Here is a 19185-nt window from a genome sequence, read left to right on the forward strand (position 1 = left end):
CCACTGAAGTCACCGTGCACGTGGCAGCTAGGCTCATCACTGGCTCAAAAAAAAGGTGATCATATCACCCCTGACTTTAATTGCTGAAATGGCTTCCCTATGTGGCTAGGATCCATCTCAAAGTTGCCCTTATGGCCCATAAGGCGCTGCATCATAATGCCTTCTTTATCTTTATCTGACCCAGAAATAATCCCTATCAGAAGAAACAGATCTTTCAGAAGCACTAGTTCCATACAACTTAAGTCACATAAATTCAACAAAAAGAAAACCTACACACAATCCTTTTCCAGAATTGCCCCCAAAATCTGGAACTCTCTCCCTCCAGCGTACATATGCAGCCCATCCAGATCCATCTTCTGGAAAGAAGTACAAATTCAAGTATTCAACACATTCCTCTCACATGGAAGCCATACCTACCTCGCCTCATCACAGTGCTTTCCTGCCTGTTTGTCATTCCATTTTGTTTCACACTTTCGTCCATGCCTCTGTACTGTTTCCTCTGTTTGCCAACCATCCTGACACCGTCCTGACACCTGTCAGACTTTGCCCATGCCAGTATTTATGATTGATTATGTGTTCTTATCTTTCTGCTTACCATTACCAGCTTATGTAACTATTGCCTATATTTACCTATAACATGTCTACTGTTTGTATCACCTACTTTTCTTTGTTTTTCTTGTTTGCGCTCTGTCACCCAAAAGGGTCTTGTTCGCGTTATATAAAAATCTAAAATAAATAAGTAAATAAAATAAAACTCTTGCACAGACTCCAAATCATCCAAACGCTTCCACCAGAATAATCCCATATGTTCCCAGGAGTGCTCACAGCACCTTCTACGTCACTGAACCACACTGGCTGCCCATCCCGAAAGGATGACAATTCAGACTGCTCGTCCATGCCTGCAAAGCCCTCCACAACATTAAACCAGCATCCTCAACTATAAACTTCAACTCTATCGTCCATCCAGCCAGGTAGCTACGCTCCACCTCTTTCACTTTCACCCCCCCCACCCATCCCCCCAGCCGCGAGAGAACGTCAGTGCGATGCTCCTTCTCCTTCATCGAACTTCCCCAATGTATCAAGACAGCTCCCTCGCTCCTCAGCATCAGCATGATACTGAAGCCCTGGCCCTTCCCCTAGGAGCTCCGCCCGGCCTATGTTCTTTCTACAGTACCTGCCACGATAATTTTCCAGATTATCACAGACTGCGTTGGAGTAAGAAAACTTGTTAATCCCAACCTTAGCCTGCGACAACGTGGGGAAATATGCAGTGGGAGGCAGGACTGAGAGCATAGCATCACTTCCGGCTTAAGGCTGGGCTGTACACCCCTACATTGAAGCAGGACTGAAATGTTTGGCCATGGCCCTTCAAGCGCTTCCTGTCCTCTACAGAAACCAAGAACTGTCCAAGCAATGCCGCCACACATAAGCAATAGAACTCTCCACTCCGGGGTCACAAAAAGGCTAAAGGTATGATGCATACAGCGACCACAGCCCAATGCATTCTTTACTAACCAAGAATGGTCTGTTTAAAGAATAAATGTGGCAGTTTGGAGCCCAAACACCCAGGCAGAAGAGCCATGACTGCTGAGGGGGAAGGGAAATCAATCAATCCCATACCCGAACCATATGACAGCAGTCAGCCATAAGGAAGCAGACTTTGGGGTTGCCTCTATAGGCTTCAGGCGCCAGTGTGCCACATTCACACTTTAAGAATAAAGTTCTTGTTGCCAGAAGGCTGGAAAGACACCCTTACATTCTAAATAGCATGCTTACGTCTAACGCTTCACAACCTGACTCTGAAAGAAAAACCTTATTCTCAGGCAGGTTTAAATTGTTCCTTTTAGAATATTTGAACACCTAGCAAGCAGTGCGCTCATATTTTACGTAAAGTGCTCCCAGGAAAACGCTGAAGACCAGTGAAATGCCACAATATTGTTGCACTGTGCACTGCTACTTATGTTTTCACAGATGTTACTTTTTCTAAAATAACAATTGCATGTTGAGATTTATTTTCTTAATCAAGCTCTGACTCATGTAGTGTGAAAAGCATGTACCCACCATAATTGGTGGTAATTTCTCCATCTGAACATGGGACACATATATGGCAGCAGACTTGTTTTCCCTCCTGAGAAGCTTTCCAATATCCAGGTTGACAGCTGTCAGAACAAACAGAGCGTGGAGTCTGGAGAAACAAGATTGAGAGAAGTAGTGAGTGTTAAATTAAACCTTATTTCACTTCAATAGCAGATAACAGCAGACTTAGGGACATATGTATCGAGCTTGATTGCGATTGAAAACGCTAAAGTTCGCAGGATTTCAGCATTTGCGAACGCAATTTAGCTGTGTGCAATGTATGAGAAAGAAAACCACTCACAAAATAAGTGTTAGAAATGGGATTTCTGGTTGGCTAAGGCTTGCGCCAAAACCAGGCAGAAACCACCACTCTAGTCAGGGTGAGGGAGTTACACGCCAAAGATAACCCCTGCTCACCCCCTTGGTAGCTTGGCACAAGCAGTCAGGCTTATCCCGGAGGCCATGTGTAAAGCAATGTTGACATCTATCAAGAGGAGCAGGGGTGAACCGTGAGTGACGTTTACGAGGGGGCCAATATAATCCCTGAGTTTCGAGACCCACCACTCCGGCGAACAAGGGGCTGCTCCAATTTATGAGTCATAATAGGTGTGTTAATATGGATAATGATACGTTTATCGATAAAAATGAAATATAGTCCCTATTAACAGAATGCAAGTTCTGAACTCCACATCTTTCTCGACATGCAAGTATCTAGTCAGGCAGGCCCTGCGACCTAGGCCCGGGATTACTGATTGATGGGTCACAGGGGGAAGGGTGAATAGCTGGCTGGCAAACACTTGGGCAGTAAACTCTTGATCAATCCCACAGATATGTGTAGCGACATTACAATGGTCTGGGGAGATTTCCCCAACAAAGCGCACATGGACAGAGGGGGTATGCGTGTTTCTGAAAACACCATAAATTCAGATGCCACAAGCGTAAAGAGCACATAGCAAATCAAGACATGACACCTGTAGTGATCACATGCTCCCCATGCCGGACATCTGGACACATTCACCTCTGGCCTCATTCTGTCCACGCAATTTAGAGACCCAACTGTAGTACCCATTTGATTATTAATTTATGACTCTAAGGCAGCAACCAGCCTTCCTCACCATATATGGCCTGCCGGAAATGCTTATTGCTTGTAATTTTGTATATAAGAAGAGAACAAACCCAATGTAAATCAAGACAGTCCCCGTAACTGTAACTGTTCTCCTGGCCAAACGGTTTAATTAAACAAATTGTCCCTGTTTTGCCAAACGCGTCTTGTCCTCTGTTTTTTCTAAGCAATTCTAACCCAAGCAATATTTTGATGAGCCAGTCAGGAGGACTCGGACCTCGTGCCCGAACGGATTCACTCTGTGCAGTGAGAAAGGGGTGCTGACACTGCAATTGAGTGAAGCTCTGCTGAATACGTGGGGTGGAGGTCTGTCCTGAAGCAGCTGTTACAGATGATGAGAGGCAACATCCCAACATGAAACATAGTCTAAAGTATTTGACATATGGCAAATTAGGAAGAAGCGTTAAAAGAATACCTGAACGCCCTGCCACTGACAGGGTCTGGCATATTGCCTATTTATGTGTTACAACTATATCAGTCGTAAGGCGACCTCAGTGGCATTCCTGCGGAAGTCACCTTTGCTTGATACCTGACTGCTAGCTAAGGTGAATGTAGTGTATAATATAGTGTAATACTGGGAATAGCCCTTAATAACTCCCAGGACACTATTTTTGTGATACAACTATCCTGATTAGATGGAGTTGAGATCTCAGTCTCATAGTTTTTTTGTTCAACTGTTTCCCAGTGCTAAAGTGCTTTCTTGACACCCGTAGCATCTGAAAGGAGTGTCAGAGGTGCATTTAGCTTGACTCTTGGTATTACAAGGTGAAATTTGTGTAGGAAAAACTTGGACCCAGGAAACTGGGTGTAACTTATGTGTGGCAAAGAGGAGCTGGTGATTCCATAGTTATTACTAAACTGTGTCTATGATTGCCAACTTTGTCTAGGAGAGGATAGTGGCAGACAATGCATGGTGAGACCTGGCAATACGTTTATTTTCACACAAGGGTTATAAGGTGTAACATGTTCCACAACAAAGTGAGAACGCGAAATGTTTTATGGATAATTTTGATGATGTTTATAAAATGATGAGTTAGTACATGTTTGCATACTGATATGAAAATGTACCGACATATTGCTTTACTCTCTCAGAACAAAGTCCCCTGAGGAAGAGCATTATTGCTTGAAATGCATCGGGCATTTAAGAAATGTGAAAAAAAAACATGTGATTTATTGAAAAGTTAATGATGAAATAATTAACATGATAATGGAAATTAAATAAGAAGTGAACATGAACAATATGTGAAGACAATCATTTTACATATACGAAAAGATAATTTTGAGTGCCATGTGATAGTGGAGCTTGGGTTCAAGTAACGCGCGTTTATACAAGAAGGACATATACACATGAAGAAACACACATTTCCCTGGCCTAAGGAGGGAACATTTGACATAAATATAATTGAGCACACTAAAACACATATAAAAATTAAGTATACAGGACAGAAAAGAGACAAAAGAGAAACAGTGCTAAAATTATGGGCCATCTTTGAAGAAATTAAATCTGATAACTCCACAATGCCGATAGTAAGCAAGGCATCAGCACCCCCCCCCCCCACCATATGTAGGGATGGACGTGCTCACACCCGCTCACTCTGCATTAGGATATTTAAACCCAATAATAGTAGAAGCCGACAAGCCCCTCACTAGAAGAAGAAGGTCAGACAGGTCTAAGCCCCACAAATATAGAAGCAAGTGGGCCCAGACATCTCCAACACAGCCCACTTTGCTAGGAAGGTCTCCAAAAAATGGACTCCTCATCCACCACACTCAAAATGAAACCCCTCAAAGTCAGGTAAGATACGCATTCCCACTGGGTCAGGTGAGTGTAAACGTGTGTCAGGGAAGTTTGTGGTCGTTCTCTATAGTGACTTAGTGAGTTTGTAAGATAAAGGGAGCCTAGTCTTCCGGGAACCGACAACAAAGGTGGGGCTACATGGTTTACCCGGTCAGTCAAGGAGGGAACAGAGAGCAAATTTGAGGTTGAAGCCAAGTTAACTAAAGCAGCATGTAGCTCTGAGCAAAGGTAACAGGCCAGACGGTGCGAGTAAGAGAGGCATGAATGGAGTCTCGAGAGAGATAAAGAGCACACAACAGGGAGTAAGAGAGAGGGTGCCTAGCTATGTACTCACCTCATGAGGGAATTGAAGCCAGGAATAGGATGCCATGCTGGGAAGAGTAGGAGGTCGATGAAAGGCTATGAGCAGAGCTCAGAGCCACATTGCTCAGGCATCGGAGAGGGGCTGACCAGGAGATAAAGGAGCAAGGCAGCCTGATACTCGCCCACCGGTGATGCAGGAGAAACAAGGTGAACCACTGTGTGCACACGAGGGATGCAGAGTCGAGGATATGCGTTGCTCCTCAGGAGTGCATGGTAAGGATAGACAAACCCTGAGGGAAATAAAAGCTGAAAGGGAAGGCAAGGCCTTTGTGTACCTGCGTTGCAACCTACTAACAGTTTGGACCAATATGACATATCTTAGATGAGGGAAGGATTGTTTGAGCAAGGACATGGCAGTAGCAGAGGACTACATCAGGCATGAATGAGGAAACCCAAAGTGGGACTTCCTCCATATGCAGAGATGCCTCATAAGATGGGAAGGCTATGTTGAGGAGCCGGTTACTAAGGAAGGACGTGTTAGGGAGTATATATGTGCCTTACTCGATGGGGCAGGGATATGAATAAAATATTTAAAGAAAAACACTGCATGTATCAATCTAGCAATAGGAGACATTAAGAGATTGCTAAGCAGTTTAAATGGGGAGCAGACTGACACGCTGTTCGCCGAAGCTCTCATTCCAGCAATCACGCAAACAGACACCCAGGGTGACAGGGCCACAAATAATACGCACAGTCACCAGATCTTGACCATCTTCAGGGACATTTTCCCTGTCCGCCCAGATGTAGAAGGGCTAATGGCACAGACCATAAAGCCAGAGGAAAGCATAAGCGACTTCCTGAACAAAATGAGGGAAAGATGGGAACAAACGACTGGACAGCGTGGACTGATATGGGCCCACATGTCACATTTTTCTATAATATTCTTGAGAAAGGGTTACTCACTGAGATACAGAGTGGGCTAGACAGCAAAGTTGGTTTAGATACCAAACCCTGGCGGGAGATCCAAACTCATATATTCCACTACCACAAGAAGAAGCACGAAAAGGATAGAGAGAAACAGGGGCAGGCCCAAAGAGAAACAGTGAAACTAGTCCAACAGAAGTTGAAAAAGACTGCCCTCAAGTGAGCATCAAGGGCCGCAATAGACCAGATTGCACCAGTCTCAATAGGGGCTCCAGCACAAACAGGATATGGTTCCAAACAGGATATAGTGGTAGAGACTAGGGAGGCTAGCAGCAGCCAGACCCTATGGAATGCCACTATTGTCAAAGGCAGGATGACCTCTCAGAGAGATAGTGGCTAAAGTCATACCATGAGCTGAAAAAACTGCAGAAGTTAATGAGACAGGGCCAGCCATCATGAAACTCCAGGAAAGTCCCTCCTCACTGCCAAGCACAGGCTAATCAGAATGTACCCTACATCCAATCACAGGGAGGCCCATCGGTCGCCAAACTACCACTACAAGGATCCAGCAATTGGGTGAGCACGTAGCAGCAGCAGCCACAGACAGGGAACTTAGCACAATAGGGACGGCAGCCACAAACCCCACAGGGAGGGGTGACAGTGTGGGCAGGTAGCACCTTCATACAATCACAGAGCCAAAATATGCAGTAAAATAGACCCCCTCAGTAAATAAAGATATGATAATAATAATAACACCAAAGACCTAACCCCCAGTAGTTCATTTCCCATAGAGATAGACAAATAGCATCCTTCTTCCCCCTTCTTCAGAACAGAAAGCACTTTAGACGGCATGGGGGTCCAAAACGGGTTTACTTGCTTCCAGGAATTCACAGCTGCTGTGGGCCATGCCGATTAGGTGTCAACGCAAAGTTCAGCATCGACGGGTGAGCCCTTGAAAGCACAGAATAATCAAATTGCCTAAAACACCCAAAGAAACAAGGCCCCACTCTGCTGCTGATCCCCCAGGGCGGGGAATGCTGGACACACCCCAGAGGCAGTGCAGTCTGACAAGGGGGACGAGAAAAGACTGTTTTAAAAGGCCTACACCCAGGCCCTGCAGCCAAGTCTAGTGAGACGCATTCCTATTACAAGTACAGGTCCTCATTTCTGGGCATCATGCCCACTCACAGCAATTACTTATGGTGTGTAGTTCCAACTGCGCCCCCAAATGCTCCGGTAGTTTCCGCACCAATGGAGGCCCCCTTTCAGTTCTCAAATGAAGCTATCCCCAGTGGAAGGAACCAGGTTCCCCTTTCGTGTGGGATGGTAAAACACTAAAACTCCACAGCACACACACAAAGAATCAATAAGCTGCGAGGCCTCAGCATGATGTCAAGTCTGGGCCTCCACTTGCGGAGTACACCAGGGTGACCAAGTGTCCCAGACTTGCTGAGGCAGTTCCAGTTTTTCAGTGCCACCGGGTAGACATTTGCAATTTTTTGGTCAAAGTCTCAGGTCTTCAGTGTGGGTTGACTACAATCACTGTAGAGACGTTTTTGGTGTTACATGGCAAATACTAGCTTAGCTAGCCTTCTTCTATGTTTTTGTGAACTGTCCTGCTTTTTTGGTTTTCAATATCCGGTCACCCTGCCCCACCCTTCCAAAAATTGAAAAGAGATGCACCAGTTTGTTAGGCAACGCACCACTGTAGAGACCCCATCCACAAGCTAGGGGCAGCAGGCACGCCAATTATGCTGATAGGAAGTGGGATGTGGTCTGAGGGAGACAGGGGTGCCCCGGGGGAAGGTGTCCAAATCTCCACTCCGGCTCCAGATGAACGCAAGGCACCCGGTGCACTCATCTCCAGACCAAGCATAGTGTCTCACGGTGCTGCAACCTTGCAGGTAACATCCAGGGAAAGCAGTTGGCCCTGACGTAGGACCCCACGAGGCAGCATAGTGTGACGGGGTGGGATCGGTGAGCGAGAGACATGAATCCGATCTAGACTGATGGACTGCAGTGCCTCTCTCTCGCCCTCTTATCTCCTCCCAGCAGGACGATTGGAAGACACAGAATTCAACTTTATTGAAACTGACAGAGGAAGACGACATTGGCTCTTTTAACCGGGGCTTCCAGGAAGACGAGACCCCGCCCCCACCTGACAGCGCGTTCACGACCATAAGGACGGGGGAATCCAGGAAGTGGGTGTGCGTTGACACCCGAGGAGAGGAGGAAGACTCGAGAGAAGGAGCATTTGTGGTGAGCCGAGGAGAAAGCGAAGACAGCAGAGCAGACCGAAGTACGAGACCATCAGGATCCCGGGCTGTGCCAGGAGGCCAACGTCCCTACGTTTTGCCGAGCCACGCTCCAGGATGAGCGTGGCTTGCCCAGGTACGGAAAAGGTTCTCAGGGTGGGTTGGGATGAGGGACAGGCCGAATAGTTAAATGGGAGGCCTAGGACCCTCTCAAGCATCCCTACCTGTTTTCCTTCATAACCGAGCACTAGTCACGCCTTCCTCTTTAGTTTTGTTTTGAAGTGCACAAGAGTGTGTGGTGCCCCTTCACTCCCTGGGCCCTTTTTGCTGTTATCAGGGGACAGTGTCCTGATACCATTATTTTCATCTCTTTCACGCATCATCACCATGGACGGGCAACAGAATCAACGTACCGTACTGACAAGCAGGCACAATTCGGAAAAATAAAACCTTATCTTAGCAGACCTGGCCTCCGACCTATTACATCAACCCTGCCACACATAGGTATAGAAAAAGGGGGTCACAGAGCAGTCTCTGGCCCTCTCCCTGCATAGCAAGTGCAGCAATAGCTTACACAAGACTCAGGGAAATGCTTCAAACTAAAGAAAGATATCTAAATTTAGCCCAAAAGAAGGTTTGCTATACAACGGTGGGGTCAAGATCAGCAAACCAGGTATCTGAGGCCATGAGTGAGGGCCATGCCACACACACATCACATGCCGGGGACAGGTAGGTGCACAAACAGCAAAAAGTGCTCACAGGGCATGTGGCATACATCAGTTACACCAAATGGCAATACACCCCATTTTCTACTCACCTATGGCAATACTAAGCTACACAGTGCATAACAAGTGCAACTGGGGGTAATGTCTAAAAGAAGTAGTCCCAAGCAGGGAAATAGCCACGAGAAGGGGCCGGACAGAAACCGGGCTCTATGGCACCAGGCGATGCGCGTATGACAAAGCTAGCTGTGTCCGTAGGACTCCTGCTAAAAGGCACAATTCAGTCACTCCCTGGGCTCATGAGACCACCTCACAAAACATACTTACCATCTATCTAAGGTCCCAGTTACGGTTAGGCTGGGGCTCAAAAGCATATAAAGTCATTAGGACCTATATAGATAAGAAATAATCACCCTTACTCTCCCAAATTACCAAAACATAGGCACCTAAAGGCAGCCTGTGTACTGTTTTACATGCACTTAGCAATTTGCATTTGTATTTTTCAGTTTAAAATGTTGCTCACTTGATTTTAGCTGTGCATAATCTAGCAGCCTTGGCAATCGTTTTCCTACCATAATCTACATTTCACCATTTATTCTGCACTGGCTGGGGATGCACCCTGTCCCTCCATGATTTGTTGGGGGAGACCAATAGAGAGTTAGGAGGGGGGAGTCTGTCGGAGCTCCTACCTTTAAGTTTTTGCCGGTAGCGCGAACGCACACATAATCAAAAGGTAGCCTGTATACTGTTTTATATGCACTTAGCAATTTGTGGATGTATTTTTCTGTTTTAAAATTTTGCGCACTTGCTTTTAACTTTGCCTAAACTGTGAGATTTGAGAATCTTCTTCCAGTCATAAACGACATTTCACCATTTGCTCTGAACCGCCCAGGGACATGTTGTGTGCCTCTGTGACTGGTTGGGGGGAAACCAATTGAGAGTTAGGAGGGGGAAGTCTGTCAGAGCTCTGATTACGCTAAATTGTACTCCTTGCCTTCCCTACTAAATTCAATCAGATGGTCTTTTTATAGCCTGTTAAAGTATTTGAGGGGAATAAAACATATCAAAGTTATACTTTCAATTTGTTCATGCTTCTAAAGGACCACATACTCCGACTTTCAGTTTTGTGATTTTATTATAAGGCCAAAAAAATTTGAATATAAACATACCTCAATATCAGAGTATACAAATACAAGAAAATCAATGCAAAGCCGAATTTAGCGATATAATTTATTCGGCACAAAAGGCATAATATGATGAACTCCAAAATCAGTACGCAAGAAATAATTTAAGCTGAGTCCAATTCTCTTTTCATTTGAGAGAAGAAAACAGAAGTATTTTTCCCTGCTCTACTCTAGATGAGATCCCTACCTTTTTCCATCATCCTAGGTGTCAGTACCTGTTGACTCCCTAAGAAGTACTCACATCAAATGGGTCAGATAGCTTAAAGCTACGGAGCTAGCTCTAAAATGCTCCTTCTCCAAAATAAGCAGAAGTCTCTCGAATTTGTCCCTGCGCATCATACAAAAAGACAATGTTCATCCCATAATACTTCTCGAGGTGAACTTTTTCATTTGCAACATTTTACAGTAAGTTTCCACAGAAGCTTTAATTAAGGCAACTTTTTCTTCCACTGGCCTTGGTTCTCGGATAGGCCAGGCACGGCAGGCATCCTCCCTTCTCGCCTTTCAGACTTCTTCAAAGACCTTCCAGGTATCTCCTTAAAACTATGAATAACGAGGTTGAATTTTTGCACCTGCAGTAGGATTAGAACACACTATCTTCAAGCACAAAAAGGATTCATTTAATTACAATTCTTGAGCAATCAAGGAGAAACAAAACTCACAACAACGTGCAGTTTGGGACTACAATGCAGGCAACTTCAACGAAGCAAAAGTTACGTTGCAAGGGTAATATTTCATCCTGCACATTAAACATACAGGAATTATAAGTTTCTTCAATACATACAAATTCCTACTTAAACCTGTACACTACATTTCAATACTAATATTACTTTGAATAAATGCATTTTAATAATCATGAAACACTGCAAATGATAAAAATATATGTGAGTGTGTTTAAACCATGAGTATAGGGCACCCATACAATTTAGAGGGCTGGAAGAGCTCTATCAGTTCCCCCATCTTATGACTAGTGTCATAACACCAATACTTTACTCTCTTATAGTTCTTCTCCTTGTAGAAAAGACCGACCTAAACAGAAGTTGAAGCTTGCCATCCCTGTCTAAATCTTTCTAATCCTTTTAGGTGCTGGTAATGACTGTCCTGCAGTCGTTCCAATTGCTGCTCTCGTTTTTTCAAAGAATTCTCATTATGACGTGCCCTTTGCCATTTGTAAGCCTTGATGACTCCTAATAGTACAATTATACAATTATTATTATTATGATAGGTTTCAAAATGTATCCCATTATTCCTTGTCCCAGACCAGCTCCCAACCTTTCAAATCCCTTACCAATTTGCTCCCAAAGTCCCTCAGCAGCCAGATCACGTAAATCTTGATGAATCTCTGAAATGTTACTAATGTACTTCCTTATATCCCGACTATTATCAGGAATATAAGTGCAGCACTGTTGGACTTTCATTAATTTACAGACTCCTCCTGCTTTTGCTAATAACACATCTAATGCAAGACGATTTTGAAGAACCATAGCCCTTATCAAAACCATTTCTCCATCAACAAGTAATAGAATTTCAACAGCACTCACCGAAAGTTTATCTACCAGCATCGTTAATTTTCTAATTTTCACATATTTCAAAATCACACCCAAGCTAGGTATCATGGCGTCAAACACACCCCCAACAATTTCTCACGCATTTGCACAACGTTTTCCTCTCTGAGATCTTTCCCCTCCAAAGGCCATAAATCATCTACATGGAAGAATTTAATACCATAGCCAAATAACACACACCATACCAATTCTTGGGCAATTTCACATAAGCACTTTTTCCACACACAAAATACACATTTGGCACTATGGTTAATTTATCCAAGACCGCCTTCCTTTCCTCAATCTGTTCACAATCACTCTCACCCACAAATATTTTGTCATAATATGTTGAAGGGTGTCTAATGCATAGTTTCCATTTTTGCTGGAAATCTAAAGCTATTGGACCAGAACTCCCCTTTGCTTTATGATCTAATTCTTCTTGGGTTCATGGAATAACCTTATGCTTTGAATCTGGTCTAAATAAAGTCTGCCTATGCTGATCTTTTATCTGATCTACAAACTCCTTCTTGATGTCAGAAACATACAGGTCAGATTGTGTCTATGGGCATAAGATGTATCTAAAGTAATAGTAGGCACAAAATACGTAGACATCTTCTCTACTTCCTTATAGTAATCATACTTATTCATGTATTTGAGAACTGGAACTTCTGAGAGTACCACATCATCATTAGAGAAATAGTACTCAACATGTGCCTTACTATAAAACATGCTCAACAACACACTACACGTGATACCACATGTCAAAGGTAAATGATGGTATTGAATGCATTCTTCTACTGATGCTGGCCGTTGCATAGACACATAGCAATCTTTCACTTCCATTGTATCAGCATATTCATACAACAATCGAGCAGATGCATTCAACGTGAAATCATCTTTTAACAAGTCTACATGTAATATTCGATTAGTTTCTCTATCTTTTGCGGATGCACCCTCCTCTACATCTAAGGCAGGTGGGGTAGATGTTGCCTATTCCGGCATCATGAGACCCAACCAAAGATGTAACAATCACCACAGTTATGACAATAAGCACCACAACAATAAGGGTACTGATTATGCACTTTTGTCTGCGACCTGAACTTCCAGGCTCCATCTCGAACCACTGTTGGATTTCTTGAGGCGCAAACGAAATTAATAAAGTCTCTTTTCTTCTTTCTTTGCATTATCCTGTTATTTACAATGTCCTTTTATTTTCTGTTTTCCATTTGATTATTGTAATTGTCAGTTCAACAACACTAACCTATTGTAGAGATGTAGTCAGTCCTAGCCCTTAATGCTTCTTCTATTGAAAGTCCCTAATTTACATCTTCTTCCACTTTGGCCTAGGTTATCTTCTTTCTAAATGCTAAGAAGTTCTTCTTTCATAGTTCAAGCTCCATTGTTAATGATATTTGATCCAAGCATAGTAAGAACAAGCTGAAGAATCTCTGCGCGAATCTCTCTTATTTCCCGTGCGGTTGGCTGGTAGGAAAAGCAACTTGGTTAAGGATCAAAAATCGCAAACCCTCAGCCTTGGTGGATAGGGGACTGTCAGAGGCAGGATTCCAAAGCCATCAACTCCAGGGACCAGTAACTGGATATCAATCGTCAAGGTGTTCCCTCTAGGACTCATGGTACCGGTCCCTAGCCTCCCAGATCTCTCCGGTCTCTGCATCTATGACCAGATACATCCACTTGGGAGATGCGTATTTTTGAGACGGTACTCTCTCTCTCCTGGATCGTATTAGACCATCCAGTCTCTCTTCGGTCTCACTTTGATCAGATTCAGATGTTTTAGGAATAGGAGCGAGGTTTTATTTTATTTTTATTTTTTTATTTATTTTCAAAGTTTTATATAGCGCGAACAAGATCTTTGCCGATATCAGAGCGCTTTACAGAAAGAAGGGGTAAGGGAGCAGACATTTTGCTGCAGTACGGGTAGTAAGTAGTACGTGAGTGACATAATAAGATCGCAGTCAGATACAGGCATAATACAAAATACATCATGCATAATACATAATACATAATACATGTAGATAATCAAATAGACTGCTAATACAGAGTCGGTGTAAAGTCTTAGCTCGGGCCAAAATAGAATTCAGGTGTATTTAGCCATTAGGATGGCTTTCACTTCTTTCTTAAAAAATGCAGTGGAGGAGATCAGCCTCGTTTCGGGAGGGAGTGCATTCCAGATCCTGGGTGCCATTCCTGAGAAGGAGCGTTTGTATGTTTTCTCCTTCCGGAATCTTCGAGGTTTCAGGAGGAGATTTTTAGAGCTTCTATTGGTTCTCGAGCCTCCTGATACAGTCAGATTTTGGGTGAGGTAGTTGGGGGACTTGTGGTGTACAGCCATGTGTGTCATGCAGGCAATTTTCAACTGAATTCTGGCTTCAAATGGCAACCAGTTCAAGGATCTTAAGTCAGGGGAAATACGCGAGTGTTTTCTTGATCCAGTGATCAGTCTCGCTGCAGCGTTCAGGGAGGCTCTTAGTGGTGCGATTGTAGAACGGGGGAGTCCGCTGAGAGCCACAATTCCGTAGTCTATGCGTGGGATGACTAGGGCTTGTACTGCGGTTTGGAAGTCCTTAGCTGGGAGGAAGGGTTTAAGTTTCCTCAAAGTGTTGATTTGGAAATTAGCTCCCTTAGTTGCTTTGCTGATATGCTGCTGCATGTTGAGATTGGCGTCAAGTGTGATGCCTAAGGATTTCGCTGAGTCTACGATGGTGGGTTGGATATTGAGTGCGGTTAGATGCTTGAGCCAGGATTGGGTGGTGGAGATTTTCGCAGGCGGTGAGATCAGAAGGAACTCAGTTTTCTGTGCATTAAGTTTGAGGTGATTATCAGCCAGCCATGATTGGGTGTTTCTGAGCGTGGAGTTCAGAAGTTTGATGTTTTCCGGGGATTCTAGTTTGAGGTAGAGTTGAGTGTCATCAGCGTACATGTGGAAGTGCACATTTGATGCTTGAAGCAATGTGGTGAGTGGTTCCATGACCAGATTGAACAAAGTGGGGGATAGGGAAGATCCTTGTGGAACGCCCAATGTTACAGGTACAGATGAGGACAACACGTTGTTGATCTTGAACTTCTGAGAACGGTTATGTAAGAAGGAAGTAAACCATTTGAGAACAGTCCCAGATAGACCCATTCTAGTGTTTAACAGTTCAAGTAGATTCTCATGTTTGATGGTGTCAAATGCTGAGGAGAGATCAAGTAGGATGAGGAGGCAGGAGTCATTGTGATCAAGGATTTGGAGGGCGTCATCAATTATGTGTGTCATAGCCGTTTCCATGCTGTGTCTTGCTCGGAAGCCTGATTGATGAGGATTGAGGAGGTCAAACTGGTCAATGTGTTTTGTCAGTTGGAGTTGAACGCATTTTTCCAGCAGTTTGGCCAAGGTGGGGATATTGGTGATAGGGCGGTAACTGTTTAGGTCGCCCGGATCAGCTGTAGGTTTCTTGAGTATAGGCGTGACTTGTCCTACCTTGAGGGAGTTGGGGATGGGCCTTGTTGTAGGGAACTGTTAATGATTTTAGTCCAGAGTGGAAGGAGCAGGGGGGTGAAGTCTTTTACAGCATTAGCAGGTAAGGGGTCTGTGAGGTGATTAGAGGGTTTCAAGGTCCCGAGCAGTTTGTTAATTGATTCTTCTGAATAGGTGTCGAAGGATGACCATGCCGCGTTATTTTTAGGTTGAGTGGTAGTTCTGCTGATGGGGCTGGAGTATTGGTTTACATCCTTGAGGAGTTCGCTTTTTATATTATCGTTTTTTTGCTTAAAGAAAGCCGAAAAGTCTTCACAGGATGGTATATTGCTTGTTGTGCTGTTAGATTGTAGAGGTTGTTCCTTGGTTTGAGTTTTGACTAGTTCAAACAGCTTTCTTGGTCGATTTTTTGCTTGGTCGAGCTGGAGGCTGAAGAAGTCTGTTTTCGCTCGCTTGATTTTCCTGAAGTAGGCGTTCCTCTTCTCCTTGAGCGTTCTAAGGTGCAGTGCCGATGGATCTGATCTCCAGGTGCGCTCTGCCATTCGCATGGCACGCCTATCTTCATTGAGTCTGCCGTCATACCATGGGTTCGAGATCTTGGTGGAGGCTCTCTTCAGTTGCAATGGGGCGGCTTCATTGATTATTGAGGCCATAGAGTTGAGGTATAGGTCGGTCAGAGATTGCACGTCAGAGGCGTCGGTAGGGGGAAGGAGGAGGCTGCTGCTGTGGGGAGGCAGGGAGTTGGGGTGAAGCTTCTTCAAGTCCCTTTTCCAGATCTTGGGTTTGGAGCGTTGAACCGGGTTAAGTTTAACCTTTTCCTTTATGTAGAATGTGATAATGTGGTGGTCTGACCAGTCACAGGGTTGGATTGCCCCCAGTTGGGTAGAGTCCTCTTTCGCGATGATAAGGTCGAGGATGGAGCCTTTGTCATGTGTCGGGCTGTTGCAGATTTGAGTGAGATCAAGCGCATTAAGGAAATATTTAAGACTATTCACCACTGCATCTTTCTGATCGTTCCAGTGGAGGTTGAAGTCACCCAGGTAGATTTGAGTGTTCTGCCGTCCGGAGTTGGTTGAAATCGTGTCCATGAGTTGTTGGGCGAAGGTGAGGTTGTCCCCGGGTGGGTGGTATATGACATGTAAGGAGCATACGGGTTTATCCCCGCTGGTGATCTTGAGGCAGAAGAGTTCACAGGAGGTGAGTGAGGGGCCAGTGACTTTAGTCACAGAGAGGTTGTTCCTAAAGATGCATGCGATTCCCCCACCCGTCTTGCTGTTCCTGTCGAGTCTAATGATGTGGTAGTTGGGGGGAACTAGAATATCCAATATAGGTGTAGAAGATTCGGATAGCCAGGTTTCGGTCAGAATGGCTAGGTCGAGGTCCATTGACATGATGAGATCCGCGATGGCGGAGGAGTGTCTAGGGGCAGATCTGCAGTTGAGTAGGATGCATTTGAGTCTGGGGGTGAAGAGGGTGGTAGAGGGTTCTAGCGAGCAGGGGACTTTCCTAATGTTCTTGGGGACGGAGCTTCTGTTGTTATGTGTGGGGGGCCTAAGGGGATTTGAGAGAATCGTGGGTATTGAAAGGTGTGTGGAGGTTGTGTTGTTCAGTGGAGCTTGGACATATGAACGGAGGAGGGTGTGTATGTCGTGGTCTGAGAAGGGATTGAGGGCCCGATGGGGGCGGTTGGTGTTAGTACGAGCGGGGATGGATAGCCAATGCCGGGCGTGTTGAGTGAGAGGGTCAGTGGGGCGGGTGGGGGGCTTGTTGAGCGCGGGGCGGGCGAGGTGCTTGTTGTGCACGGGTGGAAGGGGTGCTTGTTGAGCGCGTATGTGGTGGTGGGTCGGGGATGTCTGGGGTGTATGCAGAGGAGTTCTTTGATGGTGTGAAGATCTTCTTTGACTTGTATGAGGGTGGAGATAATCATGTCCAGTGTGGGGTTAGGGATGGTGTTGGGGAGGAGAGCTGAGGGTGGAAGAGTGAATAGGGGATGAGTATGGGGGGAGGGTTGCGCTAGTGTTAGTGCAGGGTTCTTCGGAATCAGAAAGAGGTATGAAATTTGTTAGGTGGGGGAGTTCAGGGTGAGAGGTGTGGGTGAGGTAGGGGGGAGGTTGTTGGTATAAGTGATGGCATTGGCGGGAGGCGGTGAAGGCGAGCTAGGGGATGAGAATAGGCTTGAGATGGTGGAGGAGCATAGCGGGAGGTGGGGGCTGAGAATGGGGGGTAGAGAGGAGGAGGGGATAGGGTAAAGGAGGTGGTGTGTTCTGAGAGATTGGATGGGAGGGTGGGGAGGTGGGGACTGAGCGTGGGGGGTGAGATAGAGTGGGAGATGTTACTGCTGCGGGGAAGGGGGGATGAGTTAAGGGCGGTGAGGGGTTTTGCGGGACTGGTAGGAGGTGTGAGGTAGGGGGTGGGGGGGGTGTGGGTGTTGGGAGTGCTTGGGGAGGAAGAGGAGTGCTCGCTGCCTGTGGTTGAAGGGTGTGTAGTAGTTACAGTGGGTGGGTGAGTGACACGAGCGTTGGGGGGGGTGAGAGGTGGGTGTCATTCTGATGCTGTGCTGGGTTAGGAGAGTTAGATAGGTGAATAGAGGTGGAGGGTGTTGTGTAGTCTGAGGGGCTAGGATAGGGGATCCGGCGGTTGGAGATATGATCTTTGAGGGTGGGGAACAAATTGGTGAGTAGTTCAAGGTTCCTATCTGTGGATTGACAAAGGATGATCCTGTTGTTGTAGATAGTGATGGTAGCTTTGCCTGGGAAGAGGTGAGATGTGTGAAAGAGAGTGTTAGACCATGGGTGGATTTTCTAGTGGTGGAGACAGTGAGAGAGGCGAGGAACGCTTTTCTCCATTGTGCTCTACGTGTGGTGTAGAAGATGATGTTGGTGCTCGTGGCTCCATTGATCAGTGAGTAGTAGGTGTCCACGAAGGGGATTTCCGGGTGGGCCTTCAGGAAGTCGTGTTTGAAGCGTTTGGCTGTTTTTTTGGTGAGCTCTGGTGGGTAGGTAATTTTATATGTGTGTTTGCCCGTCGGTTCCATGTTGGGAGAGGTGGTGTAGTTATTTGTGAATTTTATGTGGTGCGTACTAAACCCGAAGGTGTCAGAGCGTTTACCAAAAGGAACACATTAGAAGACAAACATTAAGTTACAGAGATAAAAGTGATAATAGTGCGCGACCAAAATACATGAGGTAGCAGTCGGTGCATTACAGCAGAAAAGTGATACATGTGCGGGTTACCGAGAGAAAGCGTATAGAGTACAAGAAGAGGTAAAATACTGTAAAGGTCGGCAGACACTCCAGCACAGGAGCGAGCGTTACGTAGGCAATGGTGGCACTTGTGCAAATATCTATAGCAGGTAAAATGTGTGAGGTAGTAGACACTGTGTTACACGAGAAAAGGAAAGTGATGAGTGCAAGTTGCAAAGGGGAACAATACAGGTATTGGGGAAACGCGCGTAGGCAATGGTGGCACTTGTGCAAATATCTATAGCAGGTAAAATGTGTGAGGTAGTAGACACTGTGTTACACGAGAAAAGGAAAGTGCAAGTTGCAAAGGGGAACAATACAGGTATTGGGGAAACGCTGAGTAAGATAAGATAATAATATAACCAGGGGGAAGACTAGTCTAAGATAGGATAATAATATAAAACCAGTGTGGAAGACTAGTGTAACATGGCCTCCAGCAAGGGGAGGGGAGACAGGCAAGGAAGTCCTCTGTCTGTTGTAGTTACAGTTTCGTTTCCCTTTCTAATCTGAGGCAGGTCGAGTTAGTCCAGATGCTA

The 19185-nt window shown here is 45.3% G+C and overlaps 1 protein-coding gene across 1 annotated transcript in view; it reads right to left on the bottom strand.

The window, feature by feature from the left end:
- LOC147707516 (vomeronasal type-2 receptor 26-like) overlaps nt 1–19185 on the bottom strand; it is a 616101-nt gene that overhangs the window by 156166 nt on the left and 440750 nt on the right. The window contains exon 3 of the mRNA XM_086925224.1: nt 2062–2185. Within this exon, the coding sequence (XP_086781350.1) occupies nt 2062–2185 (124 nt within the window). The remainder of the gene's footprint in view (nt 1–2061; nt 2186–19185) is intronic.

The sequence above is a fragment of the Lissotriton vulgaris genome, chromosome 6 (genome assembly GCF_964263255.1).
Source record: "Lissotriton vulgaris chromosome 6, aLisVul1.2, whole genome shotgun sequence".
NCBI lineage: Eukaryota > Metazoa > Chordata > Amphibia > Caudata > Salamandridae > Lissotriton > Lissotriton vulgaris.